The following is a 16,750-nucleotide window of genomic DNA, read 5'->3' on the forward strand; positions in this document are numbered from 1 at the left end:
GTCACGTCATGTTTTATCATCTTATATCTTTTTCATGTTGTTTTTTCTACATCATTCTTTTTACATTTTTTTTTGTCTTGTTTCGTCTTTTACGCCATTTTACATGTTTCTCATCTTTTTACATCCTTTTTGTCCTTTTATGTCTTTTTCGTTGTTTTTCATCATGTTTCATATGTTTTCTTTGTTGTGTATTCAGTTGAAAATCAGCCAAAAATGATTTGTAAGTCATTGCTTTGTGTTCTTTCTGTTAATTCTGTGTAGGTGTTGAACAAACCGAGTCAGCTTGCTGCTCTGCTCCTGTGTGAAATTCCTGCGTGTGAAGCTTCTTTGTCGTTCAGCTCTTTGTTGACGAAGCGTCATGTCTGTTAAACAGGCTGTCATTGTCTTTATTGTCTTATCTCCAGGTGACTAACCTGGACTCTGGCCCGACGGCTGCAGCTGATTGGCTGTAACCAGGTTATCAGGCTCAGGGAAGCGGAACAGGATCTACCTGTTTTCCCGGCAGCTCAATTAACTGAACGCCTCCCCGGGACTCAGAGTGGAGCGCGGCCGGACGTCAGAGACATGCTCACAGTCAGAGTGGGTCGGTTCATTTTATTTCTTTTATTTTGACTGTGTGTTTCCTCAGTTCAGGCAGAATTCAGACAAACAGCTGCGTCTTCTGTCAGTGAGTAGAACATAAATAATGGTGAAGTGAGGAGCTGTGATTCACCTGGACAGGTGTGTTAGGAATGCAGATACTTCAGATTTCAGTTCAGACGTACTTGGTGACCTTTTCTTTAGATTTAAACTCTCAGTGCACATTCTGCTTTTCTTCTTCTGTTTAAACTGAAAACTATTTTGATGATCAGTTAATTATCTGAGGATTTTCTTCTCGGTCTCATACGACAGTAAACTTTGGGTTTAGTTGGATAAAACAAGTCACCTGATTCTGTGACTTTTCTTCGTAGGAATTGTTTTTCTTATTTTTGAAGTCTAAACACAGAACTTTTAAATCTATACAAAAAGTACTTTGACTTTACTGCAGTAAAAGTGAAAAAGTTCAGGTTCTGAAATGTCTAAAATAAAATGTCTAAGTATAAAAGTAAAAAAATTTTTTTTTACCGACTGTCTCTGTGCAAAGACAACTGAACCTCAACTTTTCTCCACCAGAGTGTCCGTCTCTGTCTGAGATTTTTACGTTGTTTTTTAATTTTGTTAAAACTTTTACGTTGTTTTCAGTGCTGTTACGTCTTTTTGTCTTGTTAAGTTTTTAATGTTATTTTTCGTCTTATCTTCTTAATGTTGCTTTTACATCGTTTTCATCCCGTTACATTTTTCGTCTTGTTACGTCTTAATATGTTATTTTTTGTTTTGTTGCAGCTTTTACGTTGTTTTTGTTTAGTTACGTCTTTCATGTCTTGATTGGTTGTTTTTGTCTGGTTACAGCTTTTATGTGGTTTTTCATCTCGGTGCATCTTTTTGTCTTGTTAAGTTTTCACGTTGTTTTTTGTCTTTTTCATGTTTCTACGTCTTGTACATCGTTGTTCTCCTAGTTCTGTCGTTTTGTTTCATGTCTTTTCGAGGGGGGTTGATCTCACTACATCTTTTTTTGTCTTGTTACGTCTTTTACTTTGTTTTTGTCTCACTTTGTCGTTTTTGTCTTTTTACATCATTTTCATTTCCGTCTCGTCCCGTCTGTCCTGTGTGATGTCCTCCGATGGATCCACCAGTGAATCGTCTTTTCTCGTGTTATTGTTCCGTCCTTTTAGGTTGAAATCAGGCTTTATGTTGGAAGGCGGCGCACAATGATGCAAAATAAATTTAGGTTCAAATGTTTGGAGGAAAAGTTGTCAGAAAAATAAAAAGATAAATAAGTCCAAAAAAATAGAAACCTAAAAACTCTACTTAAGTAAAGTAACAAAGTATATATGAATAAACAAGAGTAAAAGATAAATAAAGAAATATGGTAAATAAAATGTTCTTGCTTTAATGAAATGTGCAGGATATGACTACTAAATAAATAATGTTATATAAAAATAAATATTTACAAATAAAATAAATACAGACAAATATATTAAAATGCACAGTATTGCATTGTATATATGTATATATTTTAAAAATATATACAAACATAAACGCACCTGTATTCTGTTTGTACCTGAACAAACAGTGTGTGAGGTTTTAACGTGAGCAGAGCTGCTGAAACACCGACACTGACGCCTGTCTGTTGTTTTCATTCTTAAAACAGGAAAAATGGGAAGACGACAAAACTGGAGAGGAAGTAAGTTTTTCATTCTGAAAACTCAGTGTGTGTGTGTGTGTGTGTGTGTGTGTGTGTGTGTGTGTGTGTGTGTGTGTGTGTGTGTGTGTGTGTGTGTGTGTTTTATTATTACTGTTTACTTCCTCGTTGATTGTTGACTCACCGGTACAGATGGTTTTGTTAAGGAGTGGTTTTTCTGCTTCATTGAGTTTCTTCTGTCACACACTGAACTCCTTCACACAACTCAGACATCAAACATCAGACATCAAACACTAAACCTGCGTTTAGTTTGAGTCTTACTTTAGTCTGATTTGTTAAAAAAACTCCAGCGAGGAGTCGGAGCTGTGAGCAGGAGGGAACAGTGAGGAGGTGACACACACACACACACACACACACACACACACACACACACACACACACACACACACACACACACAGTGTGACTGACTGATCAAAAAAAAAAGAAAAAATATATATAACAATTTTAAAGTGAACATATTTGAAAGATGTAATCAAAAATGTAATCAAGTAGCTGGAATTTTAAATTTTTAAATTTTTTTTATTTACACATTTTTTCAAATAAAATCTTGGCTGATTATATTTACTTATTTTGGTAATCTGATTACATAATTCCGAATTGCATGTAATCCATTACTACCCAACCCTTTTCATGTAATTTGAATATTTAATAATCTGTTTGGTTTAAATCTGACAGTGGTGAGAGAATCTTTCAAATCTAAGTTCAGTTTCTAAGTTTAGTGACATAAACCAAAACTAAAACAGAATTTAATCAATGTGGAGATGCTAGAAAATTTAAATACAATAATAAATAAAAGTTTAAAAGAGGGAAAAAGCATCAACTTTAATCTGTATTCCTTAACAAATTGCTACATGGTTTGGAAGCTAACTTGAGCTAAATAGTTAACAAAACTTTACATTGTGTGCGAGCTGTTAGCTAATAAACTGCCAAATCATTAATCCTATATTATTTAATAGCTAGCTTAAAGGTTCATTAGCCTAGTTAGCCTACTCATGATGACTCAGCAGTTATTTTGCTCAGTCCAACTTGAAAATTCGCCTTTTTGATACAACAGAATGAAGTTTGATCTCAGTTTAAAGTAAAAACTAAACTGCAGTTTAAAGAGAGTTTTAAATTGAATATTTCTGAATTTACAGTCACTGCTTTAATCAGGAGATTTACAAATATCATTAATGAAATGTACTCAAAGTATTTATTAAACTTAATTAATTAATTAAAAAAAAATCCTGATGCATTAACATGTTATTGTTGTGACGTCAGTGGTTGGGATTTATTAGAACCAGTCTAACCAGTATCCTCTGTGTTTTACGCCTTGATTTGAATGACGAGTGTCATAACCCTTCATTACTTTATTCATTAACGTGACCTTTATTTGTGAAGGGCGGCTCAGTGGGATCTGTTAACTCTGTTCTTGAATGTGCGTCACGTCGAGAAGAAATGAAAGACACACATTCAACATTCAGACAAACTTTAAAATAACAAGACTGCAAACAATCAAACCAGCATGAAAGAAAGTCTGAACCCAAAGACACGATGAGATAAAAGTTTCACCTCACTCACATTAAACTGAACAACAGTTCAGACCACTCGTCGCAAAAACTACAATATTCATGTAACCAACGTCTTTATTTCACAGTGGATTCAAACACTCAACTACTGAGTCTGTTTCTGTTGTATTTATTATTTTGATTATTCTCTCATGTTTATATCTTTCTTGTTTATTTTTTTATATCATGTCGTTTACTGTTTATGTAATAACTTGCATTTCTTGCTACTGTTTTTATTTATTTACGATACATGTTTTCCTGTCGTTGGTTTAATAAAGGACTTTTTTAAATCTGGTGTTTTTTCAAAGTAATTTCTTAGTTTTGCAGTTCTTTAAAAACAGCTGCATCTATTAATCCACCTGTTTCCATTTTTTTAGTCTCATCACCCTTTAAAACAAAAAATGAACTCAGTGTTTTTCACTGTTAAATTGTTTTCAGAGGCATGAAGACTTTTTGACACTTTTTGCTAAAGAGAAACAAACACATCTGAAAAAGACGTGTTGTGTATCCAGTCATGAGTCTGTTGTACTCATGTCATCTTGTGTGTGTGTGTGTGTGTGTGTGTGTGTGTGTGTGTGTGTTTGTTTGTGTGTGTGTGTGTGTGTGTGTCCTGCAGGAGGTTTGCAGTGTGTGTTGGTGTTGGTGCCAGTCATCATCTTCATCATGTTCATCCTGCAGAAATACAGCAACACACTGGAAAACACAGGTACATTTTATACTTTACTTTCTGTAAGTGATGAGTTAGTTGTTAGTTAACATCTCTGATTGTTTACCTGTTGTTGTTTGTCCAGTTGAACTGCGTCGTGCTCTGGTCGAGGGTTTGATCATGCCCAGTCACACGTCCAAGACGCCCTCTAAACACTCAGGTTAGTGATCAAACCTGATCGGGATGATTATCGACACCGATCTGACGGGGGATTGATCGATGTTGTGCGTTTCCTCTTCAGCTGGATCGTGTAGTTCGGAGCAAAACTGTCCAGATGATCACTTCAGCTTCTACATCCAGAGTGGAGCCGCAAACGTCGTGGCTCCAAAGATCTGCCTCCAAAACAAGCTGTAGGTGTCATAACGTCACGTTATAACCAGATAAAACAGTATGTAGACACGTAACAAGACAAAAACAACGAACGAAACGTAACAAGATGAAAATGATGTAAAAGATACGACAAGAGAAAAACCACATTGTTTTTTTATCCAGACTGTTTGTTCCTTCTGTTTGTGTTGATGTCAGCTGATATTTACAGCAGATCAAACGTTTCCTCAGGGTTCTTGGATCAGTGCTGAACAACGCTGGAACTGGAATAAACATTGTTGTAATAAACGGTGAGTTTAGTAACAATGAACGTCTGTGTCTCTTGTGGTTGTGGTGCATTTAATGACCCTCACAGTAAATTCTCTTTCTTTAACAGGTAAAACAGGTGAAGTCCTAAAGACCAGCCACTTCGACATGTACAGCGGCGGTACGTAGCGACACGTGATTAATATAATTGAACGAACATGTGGTTAAAAGCATTTGAAAACTCAGTGTGTGTCTAATGTTCATGTTGCAGAAGTGAAACCTCTCATTGAATTCCTGAAGAGCATTGAGCACGGCTCCATCGTCCTGATCGCATCCTTTGATGAACCTTCATCAAAGTAAATTTCTTTCCTTTTACATCCACAGAAATGATCTCCAGACCCAGAGATACTGTTCGGTGTCATTCAGTTCCTGTTTATTTTTATATCTATTAACTGTCTGCGCTCACATTTTCAAAACAGGCTTGTTACTTTATTCTTAATGCAAGAAAAAAAAAACAACACAAAAAGGCACAAGAAGATAAAAATGACAAAACAATAATGAAAATAATGTGAAAACTGAAAAAAGACAAATGTGGCATAACAAGACAAAAACGTGATAACAAGATGAAAACAACATCACAGACGTAACCAGATGAAAATGGTATAGACCATGATGCATTGCTGTAGATTAAAGTAGCCAACATAAACATGAATGCAGCTGTAACATTAATGTGAAAACACGGACAGGGATGTTCTTGAACGTCACACGGCTCACGCTGACTCGTTTTTACAGGTTAGACGACGAGGCGAAGACGCTGATGGCTGAACTGGGCAGCTCTGCTGTCAGATCACTGGGATTCAGAGACAACTGGGTGTTTGTTGGTGGGAAAGGAGCAGCAGTGAAGAGCAACTTTGAGAAGGTAAAGACCACAAACCTCTTTAATCTTATTTTTATTCACTGTTTTTGAAGATTATTTAACAAACAACAGAACAACAGCAACATCAAAAAATAAATAATAATTATAATAATCAAAATAATCTTTCACATCCTGTTCCTTTAAAGGGACAGTCCACCCTAAAATAAAAAATATATGGACTGTTATTTCTCTCTAAATAGTTTTGGTGTGAGTTGCAGAGTTTTGGAGATATCAGCCACAGACTTTGCTGATTTATGGAATTTACGATGATAACGGCGGCAGATTTAAGACTGAAACTGGATTAATTGTTGGAACACGAGGTCATGATGTAAACAAAAGCAGATTCTCATTTCCAGCTGACGACGGTGGATTTTGTCAGATAAAAGAATGACTCACAAACAGATTTCATAAGTGTAGCTGGTTGATGTAAGCTAATGCTAATGCTAACTCGACTTGAGTCAGCTGAGAAGTTTGAATGTTTCCATCTGACACGTTTTTAAACAAGAGCCCTGTGAAAGTGTTTATGTAAAGTTAGCTAACAGCTGCGTACATCACAGACATATATACGTAGAAGTAGACTGATTGGACAGTTGTTGTTTGGAGGCGGGGCTTAGTGAGGGGTCAGTTAATGGATTAATCAATGCAGCTCTGCAGGGTCACATGTCTTCCAGCGGTGATCTGGTTTCCTGTTTATCTGATTTACTCACATCTCCTTTAGCTCATTGGCTAATCCTCTCAGAGTCCACGTTAATGAAGAACTGTGTTTGTCTGTTTTAGTACCTGAAGAACGACAAAGCCACGAACAAATATGACAACTGGCCCGAGCTCATCGACATACAAGGATGCATCCCCAAATACCTGGAGTGACCTGTGGCTCCATCCTAAAGGAATATTTCAACTTTTTAAAGCCGTCTGCAGGCGTATAAAGCAGGACGATGTGTTTGTGGGACTGAGTTTGTGAACCAGAGTTGTCGGGCAGCAAGAACACAGAGAAATCCACGTATTCTCTTCCTCAGGTGAAAGTTTGACGAAGCCTGAATCAGACTACAGAGTCAGTCAAAGTGTTCCTGTGGCTAAAAGGAGGGGAAAGACTGATGAACATTTCCCCAGAAAACGTTTATTTTTCTTGGTTTTAAATATTTTTTATTGGGATCTGAAGGACAGGTTGGGATCAGGATCATCTACCTTCGTTACAGAAGAACTCAGGGACTGTTGGGACAATCGAACTGGGGAACTCGTGCCCTCTTTAATGCCTCTATGGTTTGAGCACTAAGTGTCATTAATCAGTCCCTCCAGGATTTCATGTTTAGGCCTTTTTTGTGATTGTTGCGGGGTAAAATTCCTGATTTCACAGCAGCTTTTCTAAAAAAAATTGTAACATATGTTGTGATGTTTTTAGACTTTTTTGCCAATTAAATTGCAGGACTAAGAGAGAATTGCAAAAGAATGTTGTGATTTTTTTGTATAATTCATTAAAAATCAAAGGCAACTTGTTCCAGGGAGAACAAAACCGCCCTCTGTTCTGAGTGTTCTAACTAATCTGAAGAACCCTAAAAAATCTGGTCGATCGAAAAATAGGTTCACATTTGAAACAGATCCACATTTGAAAACAGGTGGAGCGCATCTGACGTACGTCTGTGTGCTCCACCTGTTTTCAAATGTTTGATGGTGAAAAACTAATCCTGTCATAATTTTGCCAATTAAAAATTAGGTCCAAACACATAAAAACAGGTGGAGCGAGCGGGCGGGTGGGCAGGCAGGCAATGGGTGGCGGGCGGCGGGCGGGCAGGCGGCGGGCGGGCGGGTGTACATCATGCACTCCACCGTGCAGTGTTTCCATGAATCAATTAGTTGTCCATAAAATGTCAGAAAATGTTAAAAATTGTTGATGAAAGTCAAAAATAGTGAATAACAGTCAGTTCAGTGAGACATACATGTGGACTGCTGTCATTGGTGGAACTCGCAGGAAGCTACGATGATTGGTCAAAGGTCACACAGAATTCACAGAGATTAGTTGAGTTTATGTGAATTGTTGCATCTGTTTGTTTGAACTGTTGCATTTTTCTGGAGGGACTTTTCTGCTTTAGATAAATTTCTTTGGGTTTCAGAAACCCCAAATTTCTATATTTCAAAAACCTACTCTCAGTGAGCTGTGAACCTGATTTGTTGTTTTTTGTTTGTTTTTTTTTTTTGCAGGTTTCAATAAGTTAATTTTGAGACTTTCAAAGACATTTATGAATGTAATTTAAGACTCATTCCACAACTATAATGAAAATAAATAAAGCAAAGGATATGAATGAACACTAGTAGTGATTATTGGTTCCATGTTGGTGTCATTTTGTTGTGTAATCAATACAGATATTTCTAAAAAAAATACACTTAAAAATGAGACTTAAGTTAATGCCACTTTATAACTAATGTCAACTTAATAAATAATCTAATTGATTTTTAAGACCAATCAAAATTACAGAGCATGCAGACATACGTCATGTGCTCACGTGTGCTCTCCACATGTCATTTTTCATCCATGAATCCTCTCACACTCTTGAAACATGTGAAAACAGGTGAAGCGCATGGATGTACGCCGTGCGCTCCGCTAAACCTGCTGGTTCTTTGGTCCATAAAATGTCTGAAATTAAAAAAAAAAAATGAATGAAATAATGAAAAATGACTCAAAATGATTAACTGACAATCAAAATAGTTGGCAATTAATTTAATAGTTGATTAATACTTACTTCTCATAACAACAACAACAATATAATAATAATAATAATAATATTAATAATAATAATAATAATTTGGTTGTCTTTCTGTTGAAATATATTCATATGTGAGGACTCCAACACATCCAGTCTGTTGACTGAACAAACATCACATCAGGCCAAGCTGGTTTAACAGGAACTGTGTCTTTAGATGTACAGAAGAGAAGTGTGTGTGTGTGTGTGTGTGTGTGTGTGTGTTGGGGGTTTCATACCTGATATTTTTGTCTGTTTTTGCTCACACCTTCATTTGTTTCTACTGCTGTGACTTCACCCGACACTGTTCACATCTGAAAGTGAAATTTGAAGGTTTTGTTGTAACTTGTTCAGAGATTAAAAGCTGGTTTTTGATCTGTACACGTGATCCTGACAGTATTCAGGTGTCTGATCACCTGCAGGCTCAGGAAGATTACTTTAAAAATACTAATTACCTTTTAAAAAATGTAATCAGCAACCTAATCCAAGTAAGATATTAAAGTAATGTAACTTGATTAATTTCTGCTACGTTTGGATTTTTTGAATTATTATTATTATTATTATTATTATTATTATTATTATTATTATTGTTATTATTGTTGTTAGCTTTTGGTCTGTACAGCTAAGTTGTTCAGTGTAGAACAACTGCTAATGTCAGCTAGACAGACAAACCACTAATATTAGCTCTCAGCAGCTCCATCAGTCTGTTGTGTGTCAACAAAAAATGTTCAGAAACCTGATCAGGTGTTTGTTGCCTGGTGCCACAGTTTCCTGGTTTGTACTACAGGAAAAAAAAAATAAGAACAAGAAAAAGAAAAGGGTTCCTTGTTTCCTCCCGAACATTTTTCTAGAAGGACCTCAAACCTCGTATCTGATTGGCTGTACCAACCGCCAATGAGTATAGAGAAAAAGGAAGAAGAACTCTGATTGGCTGTCTCACAGTGTCAAGTCTCCGGGATCAGAAGAGAAGGAGACGCTGATTGGCGGGAGAAGTAAATGAAGATTTAATGGCGGATCAGTCCTGAGTGTGTCACAGTGCGGTGTAACTGTTCTCTGTTTTATAAACTGAAGAATAAATGTGACGTCTGTGTTTTAGATTCTATAATGGCCACGTTAGTTCTGGATAACGGAGCCTACACGGCGAAGATCGGATACAGTCAGGAGAAAGTCAGGTGAGTGGAGTCGTGTTAGCATGGAAGCTAACATTACTGCTAATAACAAAAAAGCGTCTGTCCAGCTACAATATTTGACACGGATCCACCTGTAGTACTCTGTAATTTACACGACATTAACGTTACACGTTGTCCTCTGGCACTGCACCGTTTTGAATACGGAGAAAACCGAACTCAATTTAAAAAAGGTGGGTTTATTTTTTCCATTGTTTTTTTAGTAAACTACTCCACCATACTAAACATCACTGAAGACCAAATCTGAAGCTTCAAGGCTCAAACTGAAGTTCGGCAACGGAATGGAATCAATAAATGGCAAAATATAACTTAAGAACTTGAACAGGCCTATTTACACCGTATAGTTTTTAATTATTCTACTCCACCACATACCAGAGGCAAATATGTGTGTAAATCACAAGTTTCATCAAGATAAGATATAATATCTATTCTTTGGAAAACAATACAATATTTTCTTAGACATATAAGTCTGACACGTTACGATTTGATTCAGTTCAGTGGCCTGTGATTGATATCAGATAATATCATCTATCCATTTAAGACATTCAGTAACATTTATGTCAACTCGTAAAACGGTACTGAATTATGATTTGACAATTTTATGGAAAGAACGATAGAGAGAAAATTTAATTTCCCTCCAGGGATTAATAAAGTTATCATAGCATCCAAAGTATCTAACAATACATACAAAGACAAAATACACAAAATATACTCAACAAGTGCACAGGATGCACAAGGTACACCCAGTGACCATGTAAATAAATAAATAAGGTGCAGGTTTGCACTTAAGATTAGTGGACCAGAACAAACTGATTTGGTGTGTATTTGTCATTGAAGCGTTCTCACTGTGACCCTCCTTCTCTCTTTGTGCCTCAGCGTCATCCCAAACTGCCAGTTCCGCTCCAAGACGTCCAGATTAAAAACCTTCACAGCCAATCAGCTGGATGAGATCAAAGATCCTTCAGGTCTCTTTTACATCCTGCCCTTCCAGAAGGTGAGAGTGGAGCCACACGCAGATCACTGGTTCTTAACACTGTCATGGGTTCTTGCTCATGTTCTCTGTCCTGTTCTTTCTATTCAGGGCTATCTGGTCAACTGGGACGTCCAGAGGAAAGTGTGGGACCATCTGTTTGGAAAAGAGATGTTTAAGGTTTTTAGTTTGCTTCATTTCTGACCTTATTGTCTTTCCTCCACTGAGGCTTTCTGATCTGGTCACCTCCTCTGCTGTGTGTGCTCTGGGTCCAGGTGGAGTTTGCAGACACCAGCATCATCATCACTGAGCCCTACTTCAACTTCTCCTCCATTCAGGAGTCGATGAATGAGATCCTGTTCGAGGAGTACCAGTTCCAGTCAGCTCTGAGAATAAACGGTGAGTCAAACTGGACATTAGGACGTTCATGACTGCTGTGTTTTAGGAGTCATTGACTGCTCCCAAAAGTTAGTTGCAGGAGATTCCTCATACCTTTTTTCACCCAATAAGAACGATCAAATCTTGTCAAAAAGATCTTGAATACAATCAGTAAAGGGTTAACTTTATTGGGTAGGTGAAATTACAGAGTCCTCAGTTGGCTATTTACAAATGAAGTGCAATCTGATTGGACTGAATCACCATCGAGCTTGTCTGTCTTGTCTTGTCTGAGCTGGAGACAGTTTCAGCCGTGACCTTCTCATATGTGAAAACTGTCATGAATCGTCTGAGTATCACAGCAGCCGAGGACGTCATTTTGACCATTTTCAAATTTAGATGTGAACTGAAAAACACAATGCTGGTGACTGACTTTCCTAAAAGTGTCTGCATTTTCTTTCAAAATGTTTTTTATAATTTAAATTTAATTACACAAAAACAGCTGGACACAGCTGGAGACGCATCTTGGTTGCTTAGCAACGATCATCATCTCTGTCAATAAAACTTCACAAGTGGTCTTGATTTACAATTTCTCAACATTAAAACACAAATAATTAATTAATTGGACTCAATTAAAGATAAAGTAGGGGAGACCAGGGACGGTTGTAACACTTTTTGTCTCTGTACCTACAACTCACTGAATTTTAGTGTTTAAGTTCTAAAATGTTGAAATAAAGTACCTTTACTCATTACAAACAATGTTTCCAACTTCTTTTGGTTTTATTTTTTCTCCACAATCTGTTTATTAATATTTTCAAAATCAAGCAAATAAACAACAACAATACAACACTGTGCTGTGTTTTGTTCTCCAGCCGGTTCTCTCAGCGCTCATCACTACTTCCACACTAAACCCTCAGAGCTCTGCTGTCTGGTGGTCGACAGTGGGTTCTCCTTCACCCACATCGCCCCCTACTGTCGCAGCAGGAAAATGAAGGAGGGCATCCGCAGGTCAGAGAACTGCAGCAACAACATCACCACCCTGCATCAATATAAACAACAACAACATCACCACCATGCATCAATATAAACAACAACAACATCACCACCCTGCATCAATATAAACAACAACAACATCACCACCCTGCATCAATATAAACAACAACAACATCACTACCCTGCATCAATATAAACAACAACAACATCACCACCCTGCATCAATATAAACAACAACAACAACAACAAAATGACCCACTGGTTTTATTCTGCCTCACAGGATCAACGTAGGAGGGAAACTACTGACCAATCACCTGAAGGAGATCATTTCATACCGGTGAGCTCACCTCCGTTATCATGTTTGGTTTGACTCTTTGACAGACGTGTCAAAAGTCCACACAGTCTTTATTGCAGTAGAAGGACAGATACTTTATTTAAAGAAGTAGAAGTACTGATTCTATTTGTTTACTGCAGTAAAAGTTCAGGATCTGAAATGTCCCCAGAGTATAAAAGTAAAAAGTCGTCCTCTGAAGGACATTTCTACTGACTGAGCTCAGCTTTTCTCCGCCACAGAGTCTCTGTCTCTCTGTCTCACATTCTTACGGCTTGTTAAGTCATTTTCTCCTCTTTATGTCATTGTTGTCTTTTATGTTGTTTTTGTCTGTTAGGTTTTTAACAAAAAATTGTCTTTTTATGTCTGTTATGTCATTTTTGTCTTGGTTTGTCTTATGTTTTCATCTTGTTGTGTAGTTTTTTGTTTTCTCATGACTTTTATATAATTTATGTCTCGTCCCGTCTGTCCTGTGTGATATCCACCAGTCAGTCGTCTTTTCTATGTCTTATTGTTTCGTCCATTTACGTTGAAATCAGTCTTGATGTTTGAAGGCGGCGCACAATGATGCAAAATAACAATAATCAATAATTCACCTCAAAGTCATTAAAACTAAAGAAACGAGTCTGTTTAGAAAATTTGAGGAGTTCAGATGTTTGTGATCAGATGCAGAGAGGAAAAGTAACTAAAGTACAGAAACCTGAAACATCTATTTAAGTACAGTAACTACTTGTTCTTCATTTCTTGCCGCCTCTGTTCTGTAGGTCTCTGATAGAACTGAGGTTCTTTTCACAAAGATTTAATGAAATCATGTCTTCCTTCCAGCCAGCTGCACGTCATGGATGAAACTCATGTCATCAACCAGGTGAAAGAAGACGTCTGTTACGTCTCCCAGCAGTTTTACAAGGACATGGAGATCGCACAGTAAGACCAGACACACACACACACACACACACACACACACACACACACACACACACACACACACACACACCTCTGTTCTGTTCATTTATTGATCTTGAGATCGATCTGACTCCGTAATTATTGGACTGGAAAACATCAAGTCTCTGCTGCTAAAAACATAAGTTGTGATAAAGCCATTGTTCAAACCATCTTCATCCTGCGGGTCACTGACTGTTTGTGGAGAAGTGTTCTATCAGCTGTTCTGTGTGTTCTGTTGTCAGGATGAAGGGTGAGGAGAACTCTGTGATGAGAGATTATGTTCTTCCAGATTTTAGCTCCATCAAAAAAGGCTTCTGCAAGGTGAGAAAACTGTCCGTTTCATGTTCCAGTGTCACTGTGAGTCTTTATGTCTGCTGCCGTCCTCATCGTCTTCTGTCCACCAGCCGCGAGAGGAGATGGTCTTCAGCGGGAAGTACAAGACCGGAGAGCAGATCTTGAGGTTGGCTAACGAGCGCTTCGCCGTCCCTGAGATGCTCTTCCACCCAGCAGACATCGGCATCCAGGAGATGGGAATCCCTGAGGCCATCGTGGACTCCATCCAGTCTCTGCCAGAAGGTCAGAACACAGACTGCATTTTTCAGGTTTTAGTTAAATCCAACCAGAGACTCACTGCTTGTTGTCTTGTCACAAACTGCTTTTTTATTTCCCATCTGTCCACATGTTCATCAGTAAGTTTACAGTGAATATCACAAAAAGCTGACAGTGTTTTTCTGCCGTCAGAGATGCAGCCTCACTTCTACCAGAACATCGTCCTGACTGGAGGAAACACTTTGTTTCCAGGCTTTAGAGAGCGGCTGGAGGCGGAGCTGCGGTCTCTCGCCCCCGCCCACCTCCCCGTGTCAGTCCTGCAGCCTCCAAAGTAAGTTCAGCTGACGGTTACCACATTAATATGAAGCCCGCACAGCTTCTCCTTTCAGTCAGGGCTGTGAATCAGTACACAAAACCTTTAATTTATTGACTGAAGTGACCCAGAACCAAGTACTATCAAAACTTCTCCAGTCGTGCACCGAGTCCTTGTTGTGCTTAGAGCCAGAAAAAATGACTATTTGTATAGTTTTGGTCGCAGCCAATCACCACAAGTGTTCTTTGATTTAATGAGACGTGTGATTGGCTCATCACCGCTCGCCTTTATGTCGGCTTTGTGTATTTACACTGAAGCAAGTAGTGCCAGCATAAAACCACCCAAGTGTGTCCAGTCAGCCGGCATCATGGAATCAAAAGAGGTGTGACATAACACCACAGCACGCCAGTCAACAGGTGAATCTGTTCGTCTGCTCTTTTTTAAGCACACAGCTGCTCGCCTCATGGATTTATCACTTAATTCTGAGTTCTTGGATAAACAGACCATCACTGCTTCAGCAGTGAGGCAGAATAAATATTACCGCCTTGAACAGGCTGTAAGTCAGCAGCTCTCTGTCACTCTGAGTCACAGAGATAAAGATAAATCCCTTAATAACCAAAGTATGATGCATCCACCTGAACATCAAATCATCTTTATGGTGTTTTCTGTCTCCTCCTGCAGTCCCATCTGTTACTCGTGGGAAGGAGGGAAGCTGCTCGCTCACGATCCGGACTACGACGAGATCGTGGTGACACGGGAGGACTACGAGGAGAACGGACACTGTATTTGTGAAGAAAAGTTCGACATTTGATAGAAGTGAAACTCTGAGCTGCAGATTCTTCTGTGTCATCATGAACATGAAAAAAAAAGGAAAAAGTCTCGATCTGAGAGACCAAAGTGATGAAATCTGCCCCGACACAGGATCAACAGGAAGTCAAAGGACAAATGATTTTGTTTTCTACAGCTGTCATGTTAAATTTCAGTGTTTATACTTTTTATACGTGTGTGTGTGTGTGTGTGTGTGTGTGTGTGTGTGTGTGTGTGTGTGTGTGTGTGTGTGTGTGTGTGTGTGCGCGTGTGTGTGTGTGTGTGTGTGTGTGTGTGTGTGTGTGTGTGTGTTTTGTGGTCGTTCTTCTCACCTGTGTGAAGGTGTTGGAGGCTGCAGACACTGTCATATCAAGCATTTCCTTTAGTTCAGGGGTTTGCAACCATCATGATCAAAAAAATTTGACTAAAAAAAAATCTGTCTGGAGCCACAAAAAATGTATTTTCTTTTTTCCCTGAAGATTTAACCAGCTCATGGAGAAGAAGACGAGGAAAAAAAGACTTGGGTCATGATGCACATTTTACTTGACAGAATATTAAAGCTTTTTTTTATTTGATGTATAGGCTACATATTTTACAGTTGTAAAATATAAGAATAACTTTACACTGTAAAAAGAAAAGTTGAGACAAGTCAAAGCAGATTTTATGTGGCATTTTTCAGTGTTATATCTTACAAATATAAAGAACAGGCCTAAAAAATTAGTTGCCCGCAGGCTAGATACGACCGTTTTGAATTTTTCTGTGGCCTGTAAGAGTCTGCCTGCCAATCAGGCTGGCATGTGTGATATGATAAATAAATAAAACTAAGGTTCATATCTCTGAGCCACTTTGAGACATTTGAACCACAGTGTTGCCAGTGATTTTCCTGTGTGGCCAACTTGCTGCTGAAGTCATCTTAAACAGCTCTGACAGAGACGATGTAATCAATTATTTCCAGATCAGGGCCCCATTTCCCAGAGCCTTCGTAGTGCTACGTGCATCATAAGTTGTATTTTAAGGTCGGCCCAACTCTGGGAAACAGTCCGTAACCTTAAGGGAGACCTTACTGACTGTCAGTGCAGTTGTTGTTTATGCCGGGTTTTATATAATATAACAAATCAACTTATGTTCCAACTATTTCAATGATCTTTTTAGCAGTTTCATATCAGCATGAAAAAAGAAGGGTGAGCCCACGAAATATGAAAATGGTGAGCCATTTTTTACCACTCAGCGTTAGCATTCATTTTTCTCTTTCTTTTAATACATCTCAAATTTGAAGTCACAGAATATTTTATGTCCATTGACATAAATAAAGATGAACTCTTTAATTAGATTTTTTTTCATAATTTAAGTTTCCATCTCATAAATTTTTATTTTTTTTTTTTAAATCTTTTTAGTTTGACTTTTAAATCATATTATGATATCAATTTTTTTTATCTTGTGAGTTTGATTTTTAATTCAGTTATGACTTTTTCTTTTAATTTCTATTTTTTATTATCTGAAAATTATTACAATTGTTACTAATTT

At 38.0% G+C, this 16,750-nt stretch overlaps 2 protein-coding genes across 2 annotated transcripts; both read left to right on the top strand.

The window, feature by feature from the left end:
• The first annotated feature begins 459 nt into the window (after positions 1–459).
• Positions 460–7,674, top strand: LOC146317143 (protein FAM3C-like). Its single transcript, XM_084734184.1, has 10 exons — positions 460–583; positions 2,231–2,263; positions 4,446–4,535; positions 4,621–4,695; positions 4,756–4,885; positions 5,094–5,152; positions 5,239–5,289; positions 5,380–5,464; positions 5,901–6,027; positions 6,802–7,674. Exons 1-10 carry the CDS (start codon positions 565–567, stop codon positions 6,889–6,891), a joined length of 759 nt encoding a protein of 252 aa, XP_084590310.1. The 5' UTR covers positions 460–564; the 3' UTR covers positions 6,892–7,674.
• Positions 7,675–9,730: 2,056 nt separating this feature from the next.
• Positions 9,731–15,486, top strand: actr6 (actin related protein 6). Its single transcript, XM_084733685.1, has 11 exons — positions 9,731–9,931; positions 10,823–10,940; positions 11,028–11,096; positions 11,192–11,315; positions 12,164–12,299; positions 12,565–12,621; positions 13,441–13,539; positions 13,800–13,878; positions 13,962–14,133; positions 14,299–14,437; positions 15,101–15,486. The coding sequence occupies exons 1-11, from the start codon at positions 9,864–9,866 to the stop codon at positions 15,228–15,230; spliced, it is 1,191 nt and encodes a 396-aa protein (XP_084589811.1). The 5' UTR covers positions 9,731–9,863; the 3' UTR covers positions 15,231–15,486.
• Positions 15,487–16,750: the final 1,264 nt, after the last annotated feature.

The sequence above is a fragment of the Lutjanus erythropterus genome, chromosome 13 (assembly GCF_056507025.1).
Source record: "Lutjanus erythropterus isolate fLutEry1 chromosome 13, fLutEry1.hap2, whole genome shotgun sequence".
In the NCBI taxonomy this organism is placed as follows: Eukaryota; Metazoa; Chordata; class Actinopteri; order Lutjaniformes; family Lutjanidae; genus Lutjanus; species Lutjanus erythropterus.